This window comes from Emydura macquarii, unplaced genomic scaffold (assembly GCF_026122565.2).
Source record: "Emydura macquarii macquarii isolate MOO-44397 ecotype Brisbane River unplaced genomic scaffold, CSIRO-AGI_Emac_v2 contig_3671, whole genome shotgun sequence".
NCBI classification, from domain to species: Eukaryota; Metazoa; Chordata; order Testudines; family Chelidae; genus Emydura; species Emydura macquarii.
In genome coordinates, this window is record NW_027133808.1 from 8168714 (window position 1) to 8195842 (window position 27129).

The 27129-nt window shown below is 39.5% G+C and overlaps 1 protein-coding gene across 2 annotated transcripts in view; it reads right to left on the reverse strand.

Moving 5' to 3' along the window:
- Nucleotides 1-5502: 5502 nt before the first annotated feature.
- The window catches only part of RAP2A (RAP2A, member of RAS oncogene family), a 35389-nt gene continuing 13762 nt past the window's right edge, over nucleotides 5503-27129 (reverse strand). Inside the window, exon 2 of one of the 2 annotated variants that reach the window (XM_067536839.1) lies at nucleotides 5503-5635. In XM_067536839.1, the coding sequence (XP_067392940.1) occupies nucleotides 5629-5635 (7 nt within the window). In that variant the 3' untranslated portion in view covers nucleotides 5503-5628. Of the gene's footprint in view, nucleotides 5636-9569; nucleotides 11364-27129 lie in introns of those variants that run through there. The other variant, XM_067536838.1, reaches the window with a different exon arrangement.

Genomic DNA, 27129 nt, shown 5'->3' on the forward strand with positions numbered 1-27129 from the left:
ACCACCTTTTATAAAGTATTTGGGGACTTTTGCTTGAAAACATTATATTAATGCAGTGTACTAGCAATGGTAAGCTGTAAAAATATTTTTTTCAGTTTATTTTCCCTCAACGCCTTGTTATCCTCAGGCTGTTATGACAGAGACTGCTTACAAAGGTTCATGACAATATGATTTCTGTTGAGTGTCCTAGGGGAAGGCCATTCCCTTAACGGGTATTTGAGCATAAGAGGATTAGAAAGATGCCTCAGAGTCCTCCAAACTAGAACTCGGGAAAAAATTTTCAGTGAATAGTTTATTCACCCCCAAAAAATTAAGTTCCAGGTCAACCGAAACTATTTGCAAATTCAGCTAACAGTTTTGGCTGAAAAATATGGGAAAAGAAATTCCAAAACATTTGAAATGTGGGTTTGGACATTTTCAAAAGAAAAGGCTTCAGCTTTTTGTTTAAAAATGTAGCTGGATTTAACTAAAAATAAAATTAAAAAAAGGTTAAAAAAACCACACACAAATTAAATGAAACATTTCATTTTGGGTTGAAGGAAATATTTTGTTCTATCCAAAAATGAACTTTTTTCCTAATTTTTTGTTTAAATGAAAAATACCAAAAAATTGTCAACTTGAAATTAAATTTTCAGATATTTTGGTATGGCCACTAAACGCCCCAAAAAATCAGTTGTTCACACAGCTCTACTCTTAATAGAAAAGGCCATAAATGACTAGCAATTTGAGATTCTCAATTTTTGTGTCCTGAATTTAAGTTATTTAATTTTCAAAGAGTGAATGCTCAGCCCTTCCAGGGAGAGTGGCTTCTTTTTGGAGCAGTTGCGTTTGGGGAGGGGAGAGGTTCAAAAAATCAGGCTTTTATCATGAAGCTAGCTTCAACTTTAACTATGGATCTGCTACTAACTTTCTATGATACCCAATAGAAGTTTCCAAGTTTTTTACTCATAGTGACTTTTTTTATACATGCCTTCAAAAGCCCTTGTTTGCCATTTGTCGCACAGTCCTCCTAGCAGAGCACTGTTAAGTACAGTCACACTGCAATCACTATCTCAAAGAAGACTCCCAGGGTTTGTTCTCATCTGATTCTGAGTTGAGTCATTTTGTAAGTATCCGGTAAAACTCTCTGGTCTTATTGGTTACTCAATTAACTACAGAAAAAACATTGAGTACCGCACTCTGAAATTACAGGAAGTAGTTACTTTAGTCAGTGTTAGATGCACTAAAATCTCCTATAGTGAGTGTTCTAGTTTTTGTACTGTTTCTGTCCGTTACATATATCTTACCTGGCCTATTTTCACATCCTGCACTGCAATTTCCTTTACATGATCAAACAATTCTTTTAACTTATGGTAAAGCCTTTACACTTTAACTTTCTAATGTAAGATACATTGGTATGGTACATATATCATACTTCTTCAGATAAATGCCTCTCCTGTTTGAGAGCTGTGTTTTAGCAAAGGCCACTTAAAGCACTTGTCATAATGGTTCAGTACCTGTAAAATGTACCAGGTGCAATCCTTGTTCCCCTAGGTAAACCCTTTTCAAGGGAAATGTTGCTAAATGTTACAGATCTTCATAGCAACTTTTAACTGATGTGACCTCTGATATTAAATGCATAAGTAAGGAGTTCTGAAAACAAGGTATTTTGGGGGCTAACTCACATTCTAATTGAATTATTCAAGGACCACATTTTGCTTGTATAACTGAGTCTACAAATTAAGAACCTAATAATCCTGGAAATTATTCTGTACGTTGGGCACCACTCCCATGCAGAGCCCTCTGACTTCAATATTTTTTTTAATGCTAGACAATTGTATAAAGCAAAACTTCCACAGGCATAGGGGTCTGCCTGAGCGGAACAGACTTCAAAATAGGGGCCTAAGATCTTGTCCACACAGAGACTTACACCAGTTAACTAAAGGTGTGTTTTAAACTGACTTAGTTAAATGGGTGCAAGTTTGTGTGTAGATGCACTAAATTCAGTTTAACAGTGGTTTAGTTCAGGTTAGTTTATTTTTTTAAAACCACATTTAATATGGAGCTTGGGTTTAACATACTCTATTTAAGGAAGACTGTTATGTACATGAAAAAGGGGGTGAAGAGCCCTCTGCATCTCCATCGTCAAAAAAGATTTTCTGCCCCTTTTGTTTTTGTTTTAGGAATAATAAACGTCAACTTTAGTCTAGGAGGAGTGCTTGGGACTGCCTTATTGTGATTTCTATTTCAATTATTTCTCTTAATTGAAAGGTGAGAGTACTGACTCTTTACAATAACATTCTGTCTAATGTAAGGAACAAGCAGAATTTTGAGGCGGCATAGAGAGGATAGAAAAGAAGAGGTTGGACTACTCTCTCTCCTAATGAAGCATTAAAAAATATAAACCCAAATTTCCCTCCCACCCACTTCGTGGGTCACCTTCACAAAAACAATTCTACAAGTCAAGCATACTTGGAAGGGGTGAAAATTTAGCCTAGAAATAATCAGAGAAGCAGACTGGTGTTTGTGGTATTATACATTATATATAATACAATATGTAATAATAATATATATTATACTGGCCTCGTATTGCTGAAAAGTTTCAATGCTTGCTGATAATTCACAGGAAACTTTGAAAGATATGCTATTCCATCTCATTTAGGATTTCTCTTGTGCAGCTTTCCACTAGTAGGGACATTTACAAGATATCAGGCTCTGGGTTTTGTAGACATTTATCTTCTGTGCACTGCATGAGGCAGAGGTCTTATGGAAAAAATAATATGGGATTAGAGACTATAATGATGCACCTGCACAAAGGGGTTGAATTAAGGTTGCACAGGCAACCCTAATTAGGCATTTCAGAAGTTTTTTAAAAACTTAAAAGTTCAAAAAAAAAAACAACCACATCACATCCTGTGGAACCATACTCAAGTGGGGTCATCAGTAGAGCTTTAGATCTGGTTATCTTTAGATCTACAGCATAAGCTTCTACCACGCGAGCTAAAGACCAAACCGGTAGCAATTGAAGGTGGTTATCTTCTATGTGGACCTCCCACTAAAGGTATATGGAGAGAGACACTGTCAGTGGATTTCACTGCTATTTGCTAGACAGTAAAGGGATATGTTTACTCAGGACTCATGGGTTCAGTTCCAGGTTCTGTAGGACAGGGTATCTCGTGGTTACACACCCTTCTGCTCCTATGTCCTCAGCCTGTCTCTGACTCCTTTTGGTTTCATGTTCCCCAGCCCCAGCTCTTGTCCCCTCCCTCCTATTCTCCCACAAATTTCTCCCCCACCCATCCCTGCTTCCATCCCTTCCCTGATCTCCCTCATCTTTTCCCCACTGCTGCTGCCCTTGTCCCTCCACTGCTGCTCCTCCTATCCTGTCCTGCATCTCCTCCCCCCCCCCCTTCAAGTCAGACAGCTGCCTTCTTTTCCTCCATGCAGCCTGGGTGCAGCAGCAGGTGTGTACAGTGGAGTGTCACACTGAGCACACAGGAGTGTCAACTCCCAGTTTTGGCAACCACTGGTACAGCCACCCCCAGGAGGAGCAATTGCAGGGAAGTCCTGTTCAGCTGCTGCAGTCCCTTGAGGGAGTGTGTGCAGTCCAGTTGGCGCACAGGAGTTGAAACATGCTCAGTGCAGATGGACTCTGAAGAATCTAGCTAATCTAGCAAATTTCTACTGAGCATGTGCAATCTGAGATTTTTTCAATGGTTTGTACCTTGGCTGAATTTGATGGAGATCATAAAAGGCACATCTCTGACACCCAGGCTATCTCCCTGCCAAATTTCAAGTTCCTTCACCAAAGAATGGAGCTGTTAGGAGTTCTCAGCAAAATGTTTATAAGAATTTAACATAGATAAAACAATGTCTTTTTTCCTAACCACATTTTGACAAACAGATTAACCATTTTAGATCAAACTAAAAAAAGATACCAGCTGATCACAGACATCCAGCATGACATTTCAGCCCAGTTAAAGTTTGCCAAAGATAGAAGCTCCTAAAAATGGTGCTTTTATAATTGCAAGTGTCACAACACCTATAACTCTGGAAAGGACCTTAGTGACTTGTTTATGTAAGTTGAAAAGCAATTATAGTATAGGCTATGATGATTTATAGGATGAAAGTGTTAAAATAAACCTCTCATAATTTGACAAGTGAGATGCTATGTTTTAGGTGCTCAGTGTTGAGATTGCTCTGGATTTTTTAAAAAAGTTTATGCACAGACTTCTTGAAAGAAAACTGATCAAGTGTAATATAATTAGAGTCTCTCCCCCTTCATTACATCAAGAGGTGTTTTTTTATACTTTTTATTGATTAAAGGGTTTGCTTTTAGCTGTATATTCTTGGATCCTCATTCTTGTTTACCTAGCAATCTTCACTTGAAGGCCAGTGTTTGCATTTTAGCAATCCATACAGCACTCCCTAGGTAAAATCCACCCACCCCCCCATAAATAAATACATAAATTCATACTCTCTCCCAAAGAATCCTCTAGTTCCATGTCTTCACTTCTTCACAAAATCAATTTCTCCCCCCTTCACTTGGTCCAGTACCACCTCTCCATAGATCAAACTTCTCCTTCTCCCAAGTACATCATAGAGGCTCCGCTAAGTGACTCTCTTGCCTTGCAGCTGTTCCTTGCAGCAGGAACAGGGACAAGCAGGTCATCTTGCAGATTTTGCCAGCAATAGTGGTGGCAGGAGAGTCATCCTGCACTCTGCAGCTGTAGAACAGTTGGTCAAGCAAAAAAAAGGGTGGAGGAGGGGAGAGATCGGTCCCCTTTGGTTATTGAGATCTGCAGGTATCCTTCCCTGTAGCTGATGTTATGGGTGGAGGAGGAATCTTCCCAGACAAGTATGTTGGGAATAGAACTCCATACTTTCCTTCAGCACCAGCTTTTGATTCAAGGGAGGGGCAGGCAGACATAAGCAGAGAAGGGCAGACTGCTATGGCTACAGGATTCTCTTTCAGTTCAACAGCATCTTGGTTACATCTTATGGGGTGCTAAAGCAGCTGATGCTAGAAGATGACTATATGGTGTGCTCCATGTGTACACGGAGTGCCATTGGTGGGGAAATGCAGGAATACAACTCCCCTCGCAGTGGCAACCATAGTTGTGGCTAACAGCTGCACTTAGAGAGCTAAAATTGTAACACAGTAGAACCTCAAGAGTTACAAACACCAGGGTTACCGGCCAACCACACAGTTCATTTGGAATCAAAGTACACAATCTGGCAGTAATGTGTTAAATGTAAACTACTACTAAAAAAAAAAAAAAGGGAAAGCAACATTTTTCTTCTGCACGGTAAAGTTTCAAAGCTATATTCAGTTGTAAACCTTTCAAAGAACAACCATAATGTTGTGTTCAGAGTTAAGCCACAACAGAATCTATGTCCTACTTCTGAGCTGCATCGGTTTGGCAGGACTAACAGCATTAAAAAAAACAAGTAACACAGATACAGAATTATACTTGTATAGACACGGGCAACAGGCCTATTGAGTAAGGTAGTATTTTTACAGTTACTTTTCAGAATGAACTGTCCTTGAAAGATATTCAGACCATAGTGATGAAAACCAAGATGAACTAAAAAGGAAATAAGACTAGTCCTGGCACTTCTTGCAGCTGCTGCTGGTGTTTTCATTTCTCAATTCCTGGAAGAGAAGAAAAACAACTGTGGCACCAAAGGCATGCAGAATCAAAACTGAGGAGCAATGAGACTCGTAATCCTGATGTGTTGACAACATAAGGGGTCATGTGATTTCAGCATGGACAAGGTGGGCTAGAGGGCCCAACAGTTCAACATACATGCAAATTTATTTCCTCCCAAAGCAATGAGTGCTTGTTGCTTTGGGTGCATAATACAGTGATGCCTCTCTAACAGCTCTGATAGTGCCGTCAGGCTTTCATTCCTGCTTCGCCACTCTGACAAGGGAGCAGCGATATCTAAAATGAACCCAAGTTAGTACGTTTATTAAAACAGACTGATCAAAAAAGTTGCAGAGAGGGGTGACAAGGTATTACTATGTTCTAGGGTGTTGTTGTGAGCTAGGCAGCCTACAAAGCCCTATTAGTACTTTGGGAATTTCTCCTTCACTTGTAGTCAGAAAGGGACTGACCTCCCAATAGAGAGGACAGCATAAAGCAACACCTGAAGGGTAAGAGATATATTCCTCTGGGCCATTTATAGAATAGCTCAGCAGACTGATGATAGGTCATGTAGTGACTGCCTGCTCATGTGATGGATGCAAAATGCTTGTCCAGTGAGTATCTCTCTAACAGAAAACATGACAGATTTTTTTTAAATATAGTTTTTCAAAGTTTTCTCACAAGGAACCAGCAGAACATTGCAGCTGTAAGTATTTAAAAAGAGGAATCAAGGGGAAAAATGTCTAATATATTATCTAAACAAGTGTTCCAGCATTCCAGAAAAACACACACAGTGCTGTAAGCATGTTGTGTTAGTTATTCAGAACAGTTCAATAAATTTCAGTTATCCCCATGTGGCTATTCTCTTATCCAAAAAACCCCAAGGATACTACTAAATCAATGGAACATTGCCAGGGGTTGTCTAGTTTTAACCACAGACACACTGAAAATTAGTTTATAGAATGAATGGGCCAGTTATCAGTGACTAGAGCAGCTGAAGGCTCTGTACAATTAACATCATTTGTCAATCTTCACAGTGTTGTCCACAGAATAAAGAGTTCTCACAGAGCACCAGCCTCCAACTTTTGGCACCTTAAAACCCATACGACCTGGAAACAAAAAAACCCCACCCAATATCCATCACGTTGGAACACGATAATACATTATAGTCATATCAGTAGCACTAAGATGTAACTACTAATTAACATCAATTATCTAGATCCATAGCACCATGCCTGTTCAAATATAGCTATCATTGCCGAGATGTATAATGAAATTCTTGCTAACATTATTTATGTTGTAGAGCTATGCAAGATTAAAACAACAGAACAAAAACCCACTTGTCAATAGAACAGTTGATGTGATGATCAATCCTTATTTTAACCCATGCAATTTTAATACAATAAAAATAATGGCATTACTAGATATTACATCTTCATGGTTTCTTCATGGTTGACCAAATTCAGCTCATTAAATAATTTTAGTACTTTACAGCAATCTTTATTCAACCTTTCAGAATGAGACGTGTACCTTAATGAGCTTCCAGTCCACTGGCTGTATGTTACAGATAGTCCCTTCCTGGAACACACTTTGTCTTAATGTTTTATCCAGTGGCACTGCCTTATCAGTGAAGCTTCAGTATATGTGCATATATAAAAATGGAAATACTATAATTTGCTTGCATTCATGCAATTTATATCAGCAGAACATTTCAGCTGGAGATCCTCTCCTGAACTCAAAATAGGTCTGTTTAGTGCTGTTTACAAGTAAGTAGTTCTAATGGGCTTTGGTTGAACTATTTGACAAAACCAAAATGGATGATACAAGGAAATCCAAAGGAGGGTTTCATTAAATAAATTTATTTGTTAAAATAATTTAACTCCAAATACAACTGCTGAGTTTGCATCGAGTTCTATGTACAATTCTTTTATTTGAAACATCAAGGTTTAACAACTGACATTGTTACAAAACAATAAATTGTTGCTCCATCTTTATGTTGTCAGTTGTATGAGAGCTCAACAATTAACTGTGAAATATATTTATTCACCTGTGGGAAAACCCAAATCAATACCGTTAAGCCTGGTTCCAAAACCCACTGCAATCATTCTCGAGACCCTGATCAAGAATTAAGAGATGCACAGAAATGCAGATAAAAGCCGCCTGCTTTTGTCACACATTTGCTTTGTTGCAGAGTTTTACCATTAAAGCCTAACCAGTGCTTTGAGTCTGCACTGGTAAAAAGAAACTCAAACATGCACAACCCACCCCCAACCAAATGGCTGACATCTTTAGGCCACATTCTTTATACAGGAAAGCAAATACCAGTAGTTTTCCCACAGAAAAGTGATGGCAGCTGTAGCACTGGGAGTAGAGAGAGGCTGGTGGCTTGTTGGCCAAGCCAGAACTGAAAGTCACCAAAAGCTGCTTTTGATGTTCTAATAAAAAAACCCATGTGTAATACTTTTGATCTGATGCTGGTTTATTTGTTTTGTCTAGTTTAAAAAAGTGGGAGAAAACAGCTACTACCATTATCACAGCCTAAAAGAATGAAAGTTGCAACATTTAAAAAAAAGAATCAATAAAACTTAAAAAAATGCTGTTTTTGTAGAAAAGTAAAAAACTCTACAAAAACAGCTAAAGAAAAGGTGGGTCTTTGGATCAAACCATAATATTTTAAGGCATGTTATAAAAAACTTTCACATCTATAATTGGTAGTCTGATCAGGGTGCAAAGTAAGAGGTGATCCAAGACCACTGACTTTCTCCAGGTGGCCACCCATCTTTAACTACCTTCTTGCTATCCTTATGCTTTCAAAAGTATCTTAGCTAAATGCAACTGTCATCGACTCAAGCTCCACTATATTCACATCAGTGGAAACACAAATAGTGCATAATTACGTCCTCAGAATTGTACAATAAAGAGAACAGCATTTACACCTTCCCCTGCCCCCTTCCCCAAATGTTGTGTGACGGGCCATCTGTTGCTTACTTATTTTGAAAATGTAAAATGGTAAGGAAAAACATGTCTCAGAAGTATGTTTTTTACTAACATTTTCTGTTTAGAATTTTACCTGTGCAATTTTTCCTTAATAAAAAGCCCATCTGTTATTATATTACACACTTCAAATTAGGTCCTTCATACGTATTATTTATACCATTTTATTGGTTGTACGGCAATTTTTGATATAAGATCTTAGCTTTTTTTGTATATAATATTACTCCACATGCATTCCAAACTGAAAATTGATATCAAATTAGATGATGTTTTTGAGTACTTAGGCAATGGGTCTAAAATTAACAAGCTGCCTATTTTATTAATAGATTGTATGGATTCATTAGACCCCTACCCCATTTAGATATTTTAAGAAGTGAAGATACCATTAATTCGAGTCTCAAATTTTGCTTAAGTGCACAGATAGTTAATACGAGGTGAAAAAAGCGCAACATCAAAGATTGTGAAATTAGTTGGTAGGAAAGACCTACATTTCAAGGATTTAGAAAAATTTAAATAGTAGGGTTTCATGTTTATCACACTTAACATCCTTGTTTCCTTAATTATGGAAGGCATTTCAAGGATTAAGAGCAGTGGTGGACAGTTCTCTTCCATCACTAATATTTCCTCTAGCTGTCACCCATTAAACAAGATTAAAAACATTACTATAAGAAATTCTGTGATGCTGTTTTATACTTGAGTTTCTCATTTAAAAGATTAAGAGCATTTTTAAATCAGTTTTGCTGATGGAGGCAAATCTGTCAGAACCAAACTCCAATTACAGCATTTCTGAGGGGGACACACACACACACACACACACACACACACACACACACACACACACACACACACACACACACACACACACACACACACACACACACACACACACACACACACACACACACACACACACACACCCCCCCCCCCCCCCCCCCCCCCCCCGTTTTCACTCATTTACACACAAGGAACTACACTGTTACTGCACAAGATTGAGAAACTAATATAATGTGTGGTGGTATTTAGACCACAGGCTCAGTGATATTGCATTTTGATGACCAAATTTTATCTATAAAGGTTCAGCTCAAGACAATCGCTCCGGCATATAAAACTTAGACATTTTGATTGAAAACTTTTCTATACTTGATTGTACGACTTCAGAATAGATATTTCTGTGCCATTAGTCATGCAAATGATAAATACTTCACTGCTAGGAAACTAGAATGTCAGAGCTCGAGCACCCTTGCAAAACAGAATATTCATTCCCACTATTTGATGCCCCAATAATCAGGGTAATCTTTGAATAGTGTGTCAGGCAATTATACAAAAGCTTTTCCTTTCTCACCTACAATATAACCATAACCTATATTCCCTCCTATGAGCCAAAATGATTTCATATAGTTATTCAATTTAAAAGTTGCCAACATTAAAGCTATGAAATAGCAAACTTGATTTCCAAAGGTTAGTTAGGGATCACACCAAAAAACTTAGCCCTTAAAGGCAAAAAAGAAATTGTCTTCTTTAGCAAACTTAAAAATGCAGGATGTTCATACTGTCCCATGAGGTTTCTGCAAAAGGGAACATCTGGATGCAACATGGCTTTGTTTTCCTTACAAGATGGTACTAGTTAATCTATTAAAGTTTTCCTTGATAGTAAGGCTAAGCGATTTTTTTTTCATCACAGTTGCTTCCTCCTGGTTCAGTAAAGTGATAAAGATGTTTCCTGCTTTGTAAACAGAGGGTTTGTTTGGCTTTTTGTCTGACCAAAACCTGAAATGATCCTCCATTCTTGAGCAGCAAAGTGGAAGATTTAAAACATTCCAATGCCATACTGTGTTTTTTTCACTAGCCATTAGTTTTTCAGATCTTCTCTCTCTTCTTTCAAGTACTGATGCAGTGCTTTCTATTTCACAAGGTGGGATGAAGTGTAGAAATCGCATTGATTTTGGAAAAAAGAACTATACAGGTCTGGTAGATAATATCTGCCTCTAACACTGTCAGAAGTTCAGATAAAATTAACATACTTGTTTGTGTAAACTTGGCCACTAGCGAAAATACAACTCCTGAAATTCAGTATATAGACAATGAAAGACTTTCCCCTCCTTTTGTGTTATCAATATAGAATATGCTAACTGCTTGTGGTCTTTGCAGGTCTTCTCTCTAGCACTTTCATTTTCATCACCAGGAATTTTCGAATGTACGCAATAGCTGCTGCTATCTGACATAATGCAAACACAAATAGCTCAACTGAGATCACCCTGTAGATCAGCTGACTACACCATGAAGTTGTAGGTGCACAAAGGTGTACTGGGTAAGAAGCTGTAGTTGTTTAACCCTATTATTTTCAGAGACAGTGATTGGCTTTCATTGCTCAGCTCTGATTTAATGTTGCTACTTCACTTAAGATTTATTCCAAGTGATCCACAATCCAGGAAATGAGGCAGACAGTTTTATCACTTTACAAAAATTCTGCAAATTAGGTCCAGGTTAGGTCATTTTTAATGCTATTGAATATTACATGCAGAACAGCATGGATCATCTTTGTCTGGCTGAGCTGCATAGTTCATTTGTCTAACAATTTCTGCAAAGAGCTCATCCACCATTGTTTTACTTTTAGCAGAGGTCTCCATAAAAGGACAGCCCCATTCTTCAGCCAGGGCTCTGCCTTCATTTGAAGATACTTCTCTCTCACTCTCCAGGTCCACTTTATTACCAACCAAAATTACTGGCACCTTCTCATACCTACAATTCAAAACAAAAAGAGAATTAAGATTCCTTAAAATAGATTATGATTTTAAATGCGCGCGCGCGCACAGACACGCACACACAGCATACCATGAGAAATAATTCTAAGTCATTCATCAAAACCTACTTTACATTTTGAAAAGCAGTGTGTGCGTTTCCTTTTTTTCTTGTTCCTGTTTGTTACACCTCCCTGCTTCAGAATTTTCTTAATCTTCTAGTGAATGCTTCTTCCTCTTACTCTCCTTTCCAGTCAGGAAGTCTGTCTGGAACACTTACAACCCTAGCTCTTTTGGTGTGGAACAAAATTTCTTCCCACTCTGACACAATCCAGATTAGGATTTGGGATCAACTGGAGGCTCAAGACTCCCTCCAACTTTAGTTTATATTCCCTTCCTCTTTCAAAATATGATGCATTGCACTTGCTGTTTTTGGTGGCGAAGGAGGATTTTCTCATTTCACATGCATAACTCCCATTCATGTCAGTGGGATTCTCTGATATCCTTTCAGGTACGTCTACACTCCATCTGGGAGGAAGCCTCCCAGTACAGGCAGACAGACTTACATTAGCAGAGTTCTAGCTAGCTTGTTAAAAATAACAGTATGGAGATTATGGCTGAGAGGAGATTCATGCTAGTCACCTGAGCTCAGACCTCGAGGTCTGGTGGCCTTATGAACCTTACTCAGCACCCTGAGCTACAAAAGCCAGACAGCTATTTTTAGCCATGCTAGCTCAAGCCCTGCTAGTCAGATTCTTTCTACCCAGGCTCAGAGGCTTACTTCCCTGGTGCAGCGTAGACATGCCCAAAGGAAGAAGAGTGCCTATAAACTGGTAGTAGCATTGTGCAAAAACATGCATCCAACGTTCAAAAAGTGAAGGTTTATTTGATTCAAAGGGACTGAAAATTCAGCTCTACTTTAAACTATTGTACAACAGCTACTTCTAGAAAAAGCAGTTCAAAGAGCGCTAGTGTATATTTTAGAAGTTTAGACATTCCCTTGCAGTGTTTACAACTCAAAATGTTATAGCACTGTACTAGTACACAGCAAGCCAAAAGGGAAATTAGCTAGATACCAGGCAATACTATCAGGTCTGTTGTCTAGACTGAAAGTGGAGAAAAAGTAGATGGCATAGATCATTAAATGAAATTTTAGTTACTTCAGACCTCTTCTGTAAGATGGGGATAATAAAAAATATTTTTAAAATGATGAAAATTCATCTGTTACTAATGTTTTTTTTCCAACCTGACAGGGTCAAATTCCATATAGAGTTACTGAATTAAGTGAACATTTTAAACTTGCACATTAACTAAAAAGCAAACAAAATATGAGGCCCATTCCAGATATGATTCTTATGCGGATACTCTCACAAAGACAAGAAGGGCTGAGAATGAGGGTTGATTATGGAATCCAACACTTATCTAATATTTCATTTGATCAAACAGTTTATCTTTCAATTTAAAAGCTGATTTTCCTCCTTCTACATTAGGCAATATGGCCTAGTGGCTAGAGCACTGGTTCTCAACCTGCAGTCCAATCAGCACACAGCTGCAGCCTATGTGACATCCTCATGGCCATACAGGCAGTATATATATTGTGTGGATGTGACCGACCTAACACATAGAAAGCTCCATATGTGGCCACAATGGTAAATAGGTTGAGAATCACAAGGCTAGAGCAATGGACAGGGACTTACAAGAGCTGGATTTATTCCTAGCTCTGTCACTGGCCTGCTTGGTAATCTTGGGCAAATCACATCATCTTTGTACCTCAATTTCTCTATCTGTAAAATGGAGATCTTACTACTGACCTCCTTTGTAACATGCTTTGAGATCTACTGATGATAAGTGCTATAATCCATAGTCATTGATTACTGCTTTGCCATTTAGTGAAGAAGGGTTTTAAAGTTAAAGCATCGAACAGAGACTCAGATGTGGGTTAATTCCTGGCTTTATGAGGCTCCATATGTAACCATGGCAACTTGCCGAATGTCACTGTCTCCTTGTGTCTCATGTCCCCAACTGTAAAGTGAGAGAATTCCTCTCCCTTTTATTATCTTGTGTACTCAAGACTAGAAGCTCTCATGGGCAAGACCTTTTTTTTCCTATGTAGTTGTACAGCATCTAGGTGCTACTGCAGTATAAACAGTAACATACAAAACAAAATAAAACCACACTGAGAAAGACAGTTATTTAAGCTGCAAAGTCAAACACTTAAAAGTTAGGAAGTGCCAGAATAAGGTTGCACAGACAACTTTAAATTTGGCCCTCTTGTGTGAATGAAGTGTGACACAGTCTTTAACTACACAATCACATATTTTTTCCACGGGACTTCTGCCACTCGGTGCACTGGATGGATGGTGCTCAATGAAAAACAGTTCTTTTTACTCTCATGATTCAATGTGGGCCCTGGTTTATTTGCTGTACAGCACCCAAACCCTGCTTTGAATACAGAATTACTCATTTCTTTGTCTTTTATATATATATTTAAGTGCCTCATAAACTTAAGTGAATTTATCTTCACAACTCCTTGGGTGATGAGTATTAGCCTCATTTTACAGATGATGAAACAAATTCACAGCAATTTACCTGAGGCCATACAGTGAATCATTGAGAGTCAGGATTAGAACAAAGAACATCTTGATTCCCAACCGTGTGCTCATTCTTCAGATGACACTGCCTTACTGCCAGAGATATTGATATTGAGCATCTATCGTTCCCAGTGACTTAATTATGAGTGCCTGGCACTTCTGAAAGTCAAGACAGTTGTGGCCTCCTGAGGGCTCAGAAAAGGAACACAATTAGTGACTGTGAAAAGTCTGGTTTAATTGACTTGCTCAGCATCACACAGGAACTCTGTGGCAAAGATAGGGACAGAACCCAGTTCTGTTTTGTGTTCACCTGCCTTAACTACAAGGCCATTCTTTCACTTCCTGCATTCCCCTTTTTCATTCACCATGTATCTTTCAACTACTAGACTCTATAGCCTATAACAGAGAGATCCTATAGACATCAGCCTCATTCACTACAAATCCCTGAGCACAGCCCATCATGTAATCAGAACAAGGTGAAGTTCTGCAGAAAACTGTGATCATGTGATAAGAGACTGTCAGAATGCATAGGCACCTTGAGGCTGAATTCAGGTTGCCCGTGCAAAGTAAATTCTTGCATTACTTAACATTTGAGGACTGCTTTTCAGTGCAATAGCTTTTTTTCAAAATAGTGAAGTTACATACAAAAAAGGACAACTGTACCATGTGCAACTATAAGAGCTAAGGCCACATGCTGGGTCCAGGAAATGGTCAGGGGTAGCACAATCTGGTTCTCCCCTCTTCAGGGTTGTGAGGAGAGGGTGTTCCTGCCTCAAGAGGGGAATGGGCATTTATAACTATATGCTGTGTCTAGGGGTGGTTGGGAAGAGCCCAGTCTGGCCCTCTTCGTCACCCTCCTTTGAGTAAGGGGCTCCTGCCCCATGCAGTGTCCTTGGCAGGTGAATGGATTGGCTTATGTGGAGTCTGGGGGCTGATTCTGGCCAGACTCTCCCCATTCCCACCTCCCCAAAACAGCTGCTCTAGCAGCAGGCGTGCTTTGTCTGCCTCCAACGGTTCCCAGTACTGCTGCTAAAGCCTTAGAATATTCAGTGCGACCTAAGCCAGAGACGGAAAATGGTGATTTTCCATATCTTATAACTCAGCCAAAACTGAAATTATTTTGATGGGAGAAGCAACAGGCATATCCCTGGCACCAACTTCTTTCCCTGTCAAATTTCTAAGGCCTGAGTCAAAAAATTGAGAGGTTATAGGTTCTTAAAATAAGATTCCAAGAATCTTTTACAATGGAAAGTGTTAGAGAAACATTAATATTGGCATTCCTGCCAGCTCTCCCTATAAAAACGATGCACTGAAATGCATATTTTAGGACAAGCATTTATAGTATAACTTGATAAAGGCACAAAGACAGAACCATGCATTACTAGATGAGGATTTTACAGAAGCAACTATATAGAATTATAGAAGATTAGAGTTGGAAGGACCTCAGAAGGACATCTAATCCAATCCCCTGTTCAAAGCAGGACTAACCTCAGCTAAATCATCCCAGCCAGGGCTTTGTCAAGCCGCAGCTTAAAATCCTCTAAATATGGAGATTCCACCACCTCCCTAGGTAACCCATTCCAGTGCTTCACCACCCTCTAGTGAAAAACTTTTTCCTAATATCCAACCTAGACCTCCCCCACTGCAACTTGAGATCATTGCTCCTTGTTCTGTCATCTACTACCATTGAGAAAAGCCTAGCTCCACCCTCTCTGGAACCCCCTTTCAGGTAGTTAAAGGCCACTGTCAAATCCCCCCTCATTCTTCTCTTTTGCAGACTAAACAAGCCTAGTTCCCTCAGCCTCTTCTCACAAGTCTTGTGCTCCAGCCCCTTAATCACTGGACTCTCTCCAACTTGTCCACATCCTTTTTGTAGTGGGAGGCCCAAAACTGGACACAATACTCCAAATGCAGCCTCTCCAATGCCAAATAGAGGGGAATAATCACTTCCCCCGATCTGCTGGCAATGCTCCTACTAATGCAGCCCAATATGCTATTAGCTTTCTTGGCAACCAGGGCATCTTTTCTGCAGAACTGCTGCCTAGCCCATCAGTCCCCAGTCTGTAGCTGTGCGTGGGATTCTTCCGTCCTAAGTGCAGGACTCTGCACTTGTCCTTGTTGAACCTCATCAGATTTCTTTTGGCTCAATCCTTCAATTTGTCTAGGTCACTCTGTATCCTATCCCTACCTTCCAAGGTATCTACAACTCCCCCTACCTTAGTGTCATCTGCAAACTTGCTGAGGGTGCAATCTACCCATCCTCCAGATCATTAATGAAGATGTTGAACAAAACCGGCCCCAGGACTGACCCCTGGGGCACTCCGCTTGTAACCAGCTGCCAGCTAGACGTTGAGCCATTGATCACTTCCCGTTGAGCCCAATGATCTAGCCAGCTATCTATCCATTTTATAGTCCATTCATCCAACCCATACTTCTTTAACTTGCTGATAAGAGTACTGAGAGAGACTGCATCAAAAGCTTTGCTAAAGTCAAGGTATATCATGTCCACCGCTTTCCCCACATCCACAGAGCCAGGCACCTCTTCATGTACATGGGGACATCTTTGCAGAACCATACGCTAAAGCCTATCTCAAAAGGGGTTTACTCTCTCACTATCTTAGGCGCTGATCTTGAGAGCTACTGTGCACTGACAGCTCTTACAGATGTTACATGTTCAGTCTCTTTATAGCCAAATTAACACAGACATTGACACTGATTCAATTTGCACCCTATGTGGAATTTTACTCCTGTCCAGTTACATCCCTACTCATCTAAGACAGCAAAACACTAAATTAATCTGTTCCATGGACATCTGCTACAAATCAAATTAACATATATTAGGAAGTAATAGCACTTTACAGAATTCCAACTTGGGCAATTTATTCTACATAAAATTCCTCCTACAGTTCCAAATGAAAGTGTTCTTGACTTCCTGTTCTTAATGATTAGGTAACACTTCTGTGCACTGTTGAACAGTTGTTACCTCACATAGGACTGCATTTTCATTTTGCATGAAGTGATCCCTGTTTATAGTTTAAATACTAGTTCACTGAATTTTTAAGATGTTAGAATCTTTCCAAATTAAAAATATTGTATAAAATGTAAGAAATGTTATCTTTTTTTTTTTTTTTTAGTTTCATGTACGCATCTTACACATACCCACATCATATATCATTTTAAAGCTTATTTTATGTACATTTAGACGGGGTATGATGTGGAACTGTCAAGTGGTGCCATAATCCTGTAGGTGAGGTGAAACAATGGTACTCACCATGAGAATATCATTTTTGCACAGTTCCAGAAACACTGACTATGTCTACAGTTTTTGCTCTTTAATTTATTTTCAACACCTTAGCCTGGTGGTGTTTGGCAGTTTTGACCAATAAACAATGTATTAAAAGATTTTTATTTGTTTTGCATGAGCAATACCATTCCCCCACTCCTCCCCCCCCTCTAGAAATGAAGCTGTTTAGCATGTGGCAATAATGGCAAATATCAACATTTGACAAATACAAATACATAGTTTGTATCGCATACTGGGTAGATTTAAGTGTACGTGAATTCCTAATGTAATGCTTCTCTATTTGTAAGCTTTTGTACATACAACATAGAATCTAATCTGCTTGGTAGGAGGTTTTAGTTTGTAATTGCCTGTGCATGCAGTACTAGCCTTTGAAATATTCCAGAAACTTTTTAATACAGTGAGACTTATGCACAGGTTAGTATTAGTGTTAGAGATGACAATACACAGTGGGCTTCAATCAAAGTGCTCACTAAACAAAACTGGCAAGTTTGATACTAATATAGATATAATTTAGCCCAAGTCTGTATACTTGCACAAGATGAAAAATGGTGGCAGTGGTGATGGCAATGCTAACAGTATTCTTTGGGAATTTTACCTCTACAGGAAAATTGCAGCGTAAGAAAACGTGGCGGATACAAGCCCTTTAAAGCTTACAATGAAGAGAAAAAGACTCTCCCCAAGTTTTGAAAACTGTGTTATTTGTCATGAAAATCAAAAGAATGCAAAAAATTGTAAACAGCCACCAGTGCTGGCAGCAGAAGCCAGGAGAGAGGAATTGTATTGCTGGCCATCCGATGAGTTTTCTAGGTTAGATGATGTCTCATCAATACTCTGTCACATGAGCTGCTTTCAGAAATACAAGCTAGTAGAATTGTGCATGTCAGAGTTGTAGAGAACCCAGGAAAGAACAGACTCTGAATCTAATCAGAGAACATCATGTTAACCTGCTTCTATAGTCACCAGAGTATGCACATCCCCCAGCAACTGGACCAGTTGCATTGTTTGCTTGAGAAAACACACACAATAGAGACAAGAAACTTCATAAAAGAGAAACATTTGAGAGAACAACTAATCTAAGGGTAGTGTCACTTTAGAAGAGATGATAACATGACGTGCAAATAATCTGTGGAATACCTGCCTTTCTTCCTACTTGAGTAAAACAAAATCTTAAAGCAAAACCATCTAGTTACAATACAGTCACCTTATGACACTGCATTTTATCAGCTGACTGAGGAGACAAATGATCTTATGTACTGTATAACAAGAAGGCTCTTCTTCTGTCCAAGCTGATTCAAAGATATAAAACCCTGTTTCCCTCAGATGTAAAAACTGCAAACTATTCCAGCAGAAAATTACAGGGAAGATCAGGGGAAAAAAAACACACTATGGTTCTGCAATTTCATTCTATGCACAGCATGGACAAGGCAAGTCTACCATTGCTCTATGTAGCACAATAAAATTAGTTGATGTTATCCAAGCTGCTAGTAATATGAAGCAGGAATTTAAGTCATCCAAATGTTTGTGGATGTTCATCTGGCAAATGAGCCTGATAAACAGCTTGTAAACAAACAAGTGGTTTTATATAATGCTGCTTCAATCCTTCGGTCTGAAATAGTCAAATGAGAGCCTCAGAATATTATCCAAAGCCAGGTGATTGAACTTTACAGAGGTCAGCTACTTTTCCACCCCAGTTGGTGCAGGAGTTTGTCCTTGGTTAATAAAGCAGTATATAATTCAGCCAGCAATGAGTATTATCCTTTAGAAGACATTCAAAGAAGGTGCCTCTCAATTATAGAGTGCACAATATTTAACAGTCCCAAAATTATCACATCACTGCACATACACCAGGGGTTCTCAAACGTTTTTTTTGCTGGGACCCCGTTTGAAAATATTTCAGGCTGTGATGACCCCCCCATGCCATCCTTACCAGCATGCACAGGGGCTGACAGCTAGTGACCCCCTGATAATAACCTTGAGACCCTGAGGGGTCACGATCCCCAGCTTGAGAACCCCTGACATATACCTTGCTCACCATGAATTTGGGTCTCGCAGTTTAATTGACATACTACACCTTCATGGATTCTGCAATAATCATGATGAGCTGAGGCAATTCATCAGTAGTGCTGCAAAAACTGAAGTAGAAAGACTCCAAGGAGGTGTGTTCATTCCAAATGGAACTGAACCACTTCATGCTGGTGGAAATCTCAGCCATGAAAGACCACTAATAGAAATAATACCTTCCATTCAATGGCTTGAAATGCCACTCTAGAACAGTCTGCAGACAGTCCAACATCTCAAGAAATATCACTGACAAACTGGAAAGAAAAAAGTCAATTACTCTCTCTGGGCAATCAAAGTCTCTTATGCAGTGTGCAGCATTTGAAAAACCAAGAACACATCCAGAACTGACTTACCAACAAGCAGAACTTGAGAAAATCAATTATGACTGTAGTCAGAACAAACGCCCCTGCACATAACTGTGTGCATGCCAAGGTAATGTAGAGAACATAACAATGAACAAGATGATGATATTGACTAGACATATCACCAGTGCTATTACATTTCAATGATAACCTATACACATTTATTATCAGATTTTCTTTTACTCTTTAGATTGTTGTTGTGATGTTTTGAGGTCACGAAGAAATCTAATTTTATGTCTTGAAATAATACAGAGCACCATTAAATTAACAGAAATGAATGCAAATATTTCAAAGTGGTCATTTTAATGTGTGGGTTGTATCAGTTTATCTCCATTGCTATGGTAACGGTACCACTTGACTCCATGATCTTGACCTCATCTTAAAGGAGACATAATAAGATTTCAAATGATGCATCATGTGCATGTGTATAGAGAGGATCCATTAAGTTGACCAAATTGCTGCTACCTGCCTATGTGTTTCCCCCCTGAACATAAAAGATACATCCAGAGAACCTGATAGAACCTGTTTTATCAAATCAGTTCTATCAAAGCACCTGGATCAGTTACTGAGCTACCCTAAATTATATTTTCCCCTGGATCACTTCCTATTAGTCTGGAGTATCTCAGTTTGAAGCATGGTCACTGGCTCAACAAACTCTTCTTGGTCTCCATGGTATGACCACACAGGGATAAAAATTCCCCGGATGGCCCAGGTCAGTTGATTCAGGCTCCGGTGCTGAGAACTCACCATGTAGACATGCAGGCGTGGGCTGGAGCCTGAACTCTGGGGCCCTGTGAGGGAGAAAGGTCCCAGAACTGGGCTCCAGCTCAAGCCCGAACATCTATACTATGATTTTTAGCCTGATAGCCCGAACCTGAGTCAGCTGAGCCAGATCAGCCACAGCCATGCTGCAGGTATGTCCACCCTCGTAGAGTCCCAGAGCTCAGGTTCCAGCCCAAGCCCAAATGTCTACACAGTGATTTTATAGCCCTGCAACCCAAACCCCGGGAGCCCAAGTCAGCTGACCTGAGCCAGCTGCAATCGTACCCTTAATCCTGTTCAATCAATCTCTGTTAAGGCTTTCAGCTCCCAAAGTGCCTAGGGAATTGAGCAGCCCTAACAAAACAGTTGCCACTCCTGACAGTTCTAAGCATCACCCTTGCTTCCTGGTGCCACATACAACTCATTCCCCACTTTTTCTGGGCTACCTGTGCCCTTTTAAACTATTCCTCCATAGGGAACATATCCTCCCTAGCCCAGTATTATTCTACTCCCAGCCCTAGTTCATGTGGGGCCTGCCCTTTTATTAAGTGCTAAATCCTGGGTCCACTGGAATTAATTCCCTGCAGAGATACTTATGAAATTTAAAAATTAAAATTAACTTAGTTTGGTTAAGAAAATAATATATTTGCTAGTAAGCAGGAAAAGGCCCTAATTAGCAACTAAAGCAAGACTGAGAGAATAACAAGTTATACAACCAGAATATAGTGTGGGAAGGATAGATGGTTTAAAAAGTAACTAATAAAGTACAGGACCGCAATAACAAGGCAAAGAAAAACTATCTTAAAAGAAACAAGTACAAAACCTTTCCACTGTTCTGCTGATAAGCAAGGAAATGGGGGCAGGGAAGATAAGAAAGGATGGCCTTGGAGGAAGGAAAACATCAAGGACAAAATGCTTCGGACACGGTTTTTGCTAAAGCTAACAAGTAGTTGAAGGGTGTAAACAGAGCCATGAATCTGAAGATTCTTTATCAGATCCAGTCCAATCATGCTGGACCAAACCAGGATGAGAAGACTATTCTCTGGTACATCTGTGACTATAACTGATCATATGTTTATGGGTGTGCGCTACTGTACTGGATGTAGTAAACTGCTTATTATTTAGGCTTTTAGGCACATTTAAAGCAATTGAATAATCACCATTTGGCCTTTAGAATTAAAGGAATTTATGGTTAGTCAATGTCTGGTTATGCCCTGTATTAATATTACTAAACAATAATTCAAATACACCTGACTGTAGCGTTCATCATAATCAGAAACGCTTTGTACTTGTAAGCCTTTTTTAGCTTATTTCAGACTCTAAAGTTTATTTCTTTCCTCCTATTACTATGTGTTCCCTGTACTTTTAATAGGAGGAGCCAGAAGTCATAAAGGACAAGAGATATTAGCAGAGTCAGTCATAATATAAATAAGGTCTGCAGACAGATCTTGGTTAGGGAAAGAATTTATCTTCATTTTAGACTTCTGCAGCTTTAGTGACAAGAATCTTATCAAAGCCTAACTAAGTAAACTAGATGACATAAGATATCTTAAGTGATTAAAAGAATGGGAAGTTAAATTTGCCAAACCCTTTACAAACTCATACAGAGTAGTTAATTATAAATCATACCACTGAGAATGCAGTTCAGTAATTTAGCCTGTGCCCGTCTTGACTGAGGTGAATTTTGCCATAGCTTGAATATGACGGTAGCCAGCCATAAAAGCAAGACACACTACTTTTAATGCAAGCAAGATTTTCCTTATATCCATTTCTAGTATTCAGAGGAAGGTTTTAAAATGTAAAATACAAAAACACTGTGTGCCCTAGCCTACTTGCCCCACAGAATTATTCCAATGTGTTCAAACTGGAAATAAGGTGTACATTTTTAGAAGAGTAATTAACCACTGGAACAACTTACCACAGGTCATGGTGGATTCTCCATCTTGGCAATTTTTAAATCAAGATTGGATATCATTCAAAGAGATATGCTCTAGGAACTATTTTTGGGAAATTCTATGGCCTGTGTTGGACAGGAGATCCGAGCAGATGTTGATCACAATCGTCCCTTCTAGCTTTGGAATCTATGAATTAGCAGAATGCATGCCTACCTCTATCATTTCAGGAAGCTTAGCAAGGAAAACATTTCCCCTAATTTAATATTTCCTGATTTTGTTAGTGTCATAATTTTTAAATTATGGGCTAGACCTTCATCGGGTGTAAATCAGCATAGTTTCATTAATTTCCACTTAGTTATTCAGATTTATATCAACTGAAGATCTGTCCCCACATTTTTAAAATACCTGTATTTCTGTACAGGTTTTAAGTGCCTTAGTTGCCCAAACCATAGATGTTATTCTAGCTACTCAGGCAACTCCATAAAGAACAGTTGATGCTACCATGTTGCTAGAATGATGCTAGAATGTTGATGCTAGCAATTCATTCCAATTTACCAGTTAGGTTCATTTAATATTCAACAGTCTTGGAAGCTGTTAAGATTGCGTAAGAATGGAGCAGCAATTAGTTAAGCAACCCTCACATGGGTGTAAAAAGGGAAGCCTTAAAACTATTCTATAGGTGGATAAAACGAGACCCAGAGTAGTTAAGTAGCTTTCCCAGAGTCCCATAGCAACTCAATGGCAGAGTTCTGAAGAAAATTCTGGTGTTCTGATTCCTAGTCCCCTGCTCTAGGGAATGAAGCATGCTCTAAGAAAGGAACTGGGGACAAAAACATTCCTTGAATTTTAATGCAGGTTCTAACACGAATTCCTTATGTGGCCCTAGGGATGTCCTAATCTCTATGGGCCTTAGTTTACCCATCTGTCAAGAGAGGCTAATAGTACTTACTTACCTCACAGGATGTTGAATATTTAACATCTGCAAAGCAATCTAAAGAATAAAAGCACTATACATGTATTAAGTGACATATAGACCATACTCTTGTAAGAAAACACCAACAGATGCTATGGACATGCAATACTCAGATTACTGTAGCAACTTTATAGTGATAAATGTTATAGGTTAGTGATTGTATTGATTCAATGGGGAACTAAAGGATTTTTTGCAGGAATTAAAATCACTGGGGGGTAATTAATGCAAATCCTGAAGACAAGTAACAAGTCCTGAGAAGTTTCTCTCACCTCCCTTCCACTGGGGAAGTACATATACTGGTTTGACCTGGTTCGAGAGGCCTAGTAAACAAAGAACTGGAAACTATATAAAGTGATCACCCTGTCATAAGTCACCCTTACCCAATCCACAAACTGACATGAAACTGTGACCGAGAGAGACAGGACTTGTGAAAAAGCCCTGAAGCACTTTGGAACCTGCCATGGTCCGCAACCAGAAGATGGCTCATCGCCTGGTAAGCTTGACCTGCAAGTCAACTGTTTACTGTTTTCAGATATGTTCTTTGTAATGCTTTTATTGTGAAAAAATAGTAGCTTACTTTATGCAAGCTGGCTGGTCACTGGTTAAACCTGTCATTGCTCTACAGAAGATGGGACAGCAGGTGCTGGGCTATGGTCAGACCTGCTGAGATAATCACTGTGAATTCCAGGAGTCTGCAGCCTAAGTCTGAAGAGAGAGAGCTGCAGGATCCTGCAAGAAACCTATGTGGGGCTCCCTCAAGGAGACTATGAGGAGGTCTGAAGTGAAGTTACCTCAAAAATTATGACAGACTACTAGAAATCTTTTTAGTCAGCATATATGGCCACCTAATTTTCTGTGGTCCTAAATTAAATGTAATAGAACAGATTTGGTTTTAATTATTTTTATACTGAATCAGGATTGATTATAGTCAATGTATTTGTTTTCAGTTGGGTTTCTGGGCTTGGCTATAAGCAATGCCAGAACTAGCTGCAGTTTTGCACATACATTGTTGGCAAGTCCATGCCTTGGCACTGTATTTATTATGCAAAGTAAATACTATAGGAACTCTTCCAACCAAGAGGTCAAGGAACAGAAAATTTAGTGACAAATTACAGCCATTCCCCAACTTCTGCTATAAGCACTCTTGCACCAAAGTCCTCAAGTCACCATGTTTCTGGACAGCCTGCAACAGATAACCTGGGAAGGAAAAAACCCTCAAATGGCATTTGTGGAGCACAGGATTCAATACATAAACCTCAAACAAGGAATCTCTACAAATCTTTGTAATTGTGTAATGGCAGAAAGAGATCATACATGTCTTCAGATATAAAAGTAGTAAAGTAACCTCTAGCAGAACTTTCCAGACTATGAACTGCATAATCTGAGACTATTTACAGTCACCTCAGGATTGGACTCACTTCTCTAAAAGTTCTTATTATTTTTGAGAAGTTCACCCACATCCAGGATGGCCTCATGTGCCACCAAGAACAAGCAAGCACAGAACCAGAAACACCACCTTCCTTCCAAAAATTTACCTTAGTTCCTACAAGTACTGACTGGGAATTCAGGTCATCTGGTTCTTCTTAGACAGTAAGAGAGTAGAGAATATCTGGACACTTACTAATGAATTGCCAACGCCTCCTTTGATAGGAGTCCAATATCCACTCTAACATCCAATGGTCTAGCCAATACTATATCATTGCTCAATGCCAGTGAGCTTGCAGACCTTTTCTCAGCAAGCTAGCAAACCTCCAAAAAGTATCACTATCCCCAATGCCACGTATTAGCGGCCAGTATTCCAGCTCTGTCTCAGTCAGGCTTCAGGATAGGCCATGATTCACAAACAATACTTTTAGCTCTGGAGGATGATCTCCTTCTGCCCAGAGACAGGAGAAATTCACCCATACTCATGCTGCTGGTCTTCTGTGGCATTTGATACCACGACCACCAAGTATTCCTGTCCCATCTTCAAGGGTACATCTTTTCCTGAGTCAGACCTGGCTCCTGTAATGCATACATTCATGACCTTTAGAAGTGATTATTTCATCTCATATCTAAAAATGAAGTCATACACTCTGGAACACCTCCAAAAGATACAAAATAAAACAGTCTAATTGTTTAGCAACCAAGGGTCACTGTGAGCACACCAATGCAGCATTCTGATCTTTGCAATTTCTCCCCACCAAATCCAGTTCAAGATCTTAGTTTGGATATTTAAAGGCCTCCAGGGGACTAGCCCTCATTCTTGAGAGATCCCTCTCCTTCTTCAACCATGACCTCCTATGACAGCTACATTCCACTGTAACTAGGAAACTGTCAACCAGTGAGGGAGGCTCAGAAGTGTGAGATACAGAAGATTTTAGTAAGTTGTACCTAGATATTAGAGAACTTTCAAGAGACAACGACCACAGACCTCACCACATTTGGAACTCAAGGCAAAACTTCTCTTTTACCTGGATTTCCTTCAGTAAGATCCATAGACCCACTCTCAGTGCAACAGTGTGGTTGCAAATTTAATGGGAGGGAACACAAACGCTAAGGTTCTCGTAGCAATACAAATTCAGCCACTCTTCATACTGAGTGTACTTTACTTATATACATTTTACTAGAAACCTATTAAACGACACATTTACAAAGAAAAGCATGAATGGAACATGTGTGCACAATGTGGTTGTATTGCTGTAGAATGCTCCGCAAAAAATGTCAAACTTAGGTGTCTACAGTTAGGCATTTAAATAAATAGCTTGATTTTTGGAGTTGCTGAACACCAATAAATGCAGCTGAAAACAGGAAGGCTTAGCACCTCTGAAAAATTAGGCTACTCATTTAAATGCCTAACTTTGGGGCCCACGTTTAAAAAACTAGGTCTTAAATGTTTGCATTGTTTCCTGATCTTTAAGATTGCCCAGTTAACATTTTTAATGTCACATTAATACAGTTATGTGCATTTAGTTTATTGCACAAGCAAAGTTAATTGCAGCCTATCAAATTTACAAGATGCAGAAGACAACCTAAAAATTCAGCATTTTTGTTTTTTACTTACATTTTTAAAAAGTCTGATAAGAAATAAGTTAATTTTTCAAAATGTTCACATTTTTATAGCCATATTCACTTAGGCTGCTGATTGGGGGACCCAGAGCTGCAGGTGCGGATGCCATAGAAGAGGGAGCCTACTGATGGTGGGGCAGATATAAATTGATTCTTGTGGATTGGATCCACATTTTTGTATACATGCAGGGCTCTCCCCATACCCTCTCTAGAGCACGCTGCCCACAAAAGAGGAAGGGGGGGGCCAATTAATAGGGTACTAGCCCAGGACTCTGGAAATCCAGGTTTGATTCCCTGCTTAGTCACAGCCTTCCTATGTAACCTCAAGCAAATCACCCACAGCTTGTCTACATGGGAATCTTAGCTTTCACCGAGTGGTACACAAGCCACACTAACAGCATGCAGATGGGACAACAGTATGCTCTTTTGATCAGTGCATACATATAGTGGGAACTTGGACTGCACCAAGCACGCAGCATATCAGGTAGATATCCCCTGGTCCTTTGCTTTGCTATGTGCAGTCTGGGATTTTTCTGAGTACTGTGGGGATGCACAGCAGAAGCCAGGGGAATTCTGGGATGGGGGAGGGACAAACACTAAAAAAAATCCCAGGATTCCCCTCCTTCATCTCATCCTTCCTCTATTTCTGGGTGGGTCAGCACCATTTTTTAATTGCTGGCGGCCAACATGGATGCAAGACTGTTACGCGCCCCATGCTAGCAGCTGCAAATACACAGAGGCTATCTGTGCTTTATAAGAACTCTCAACACT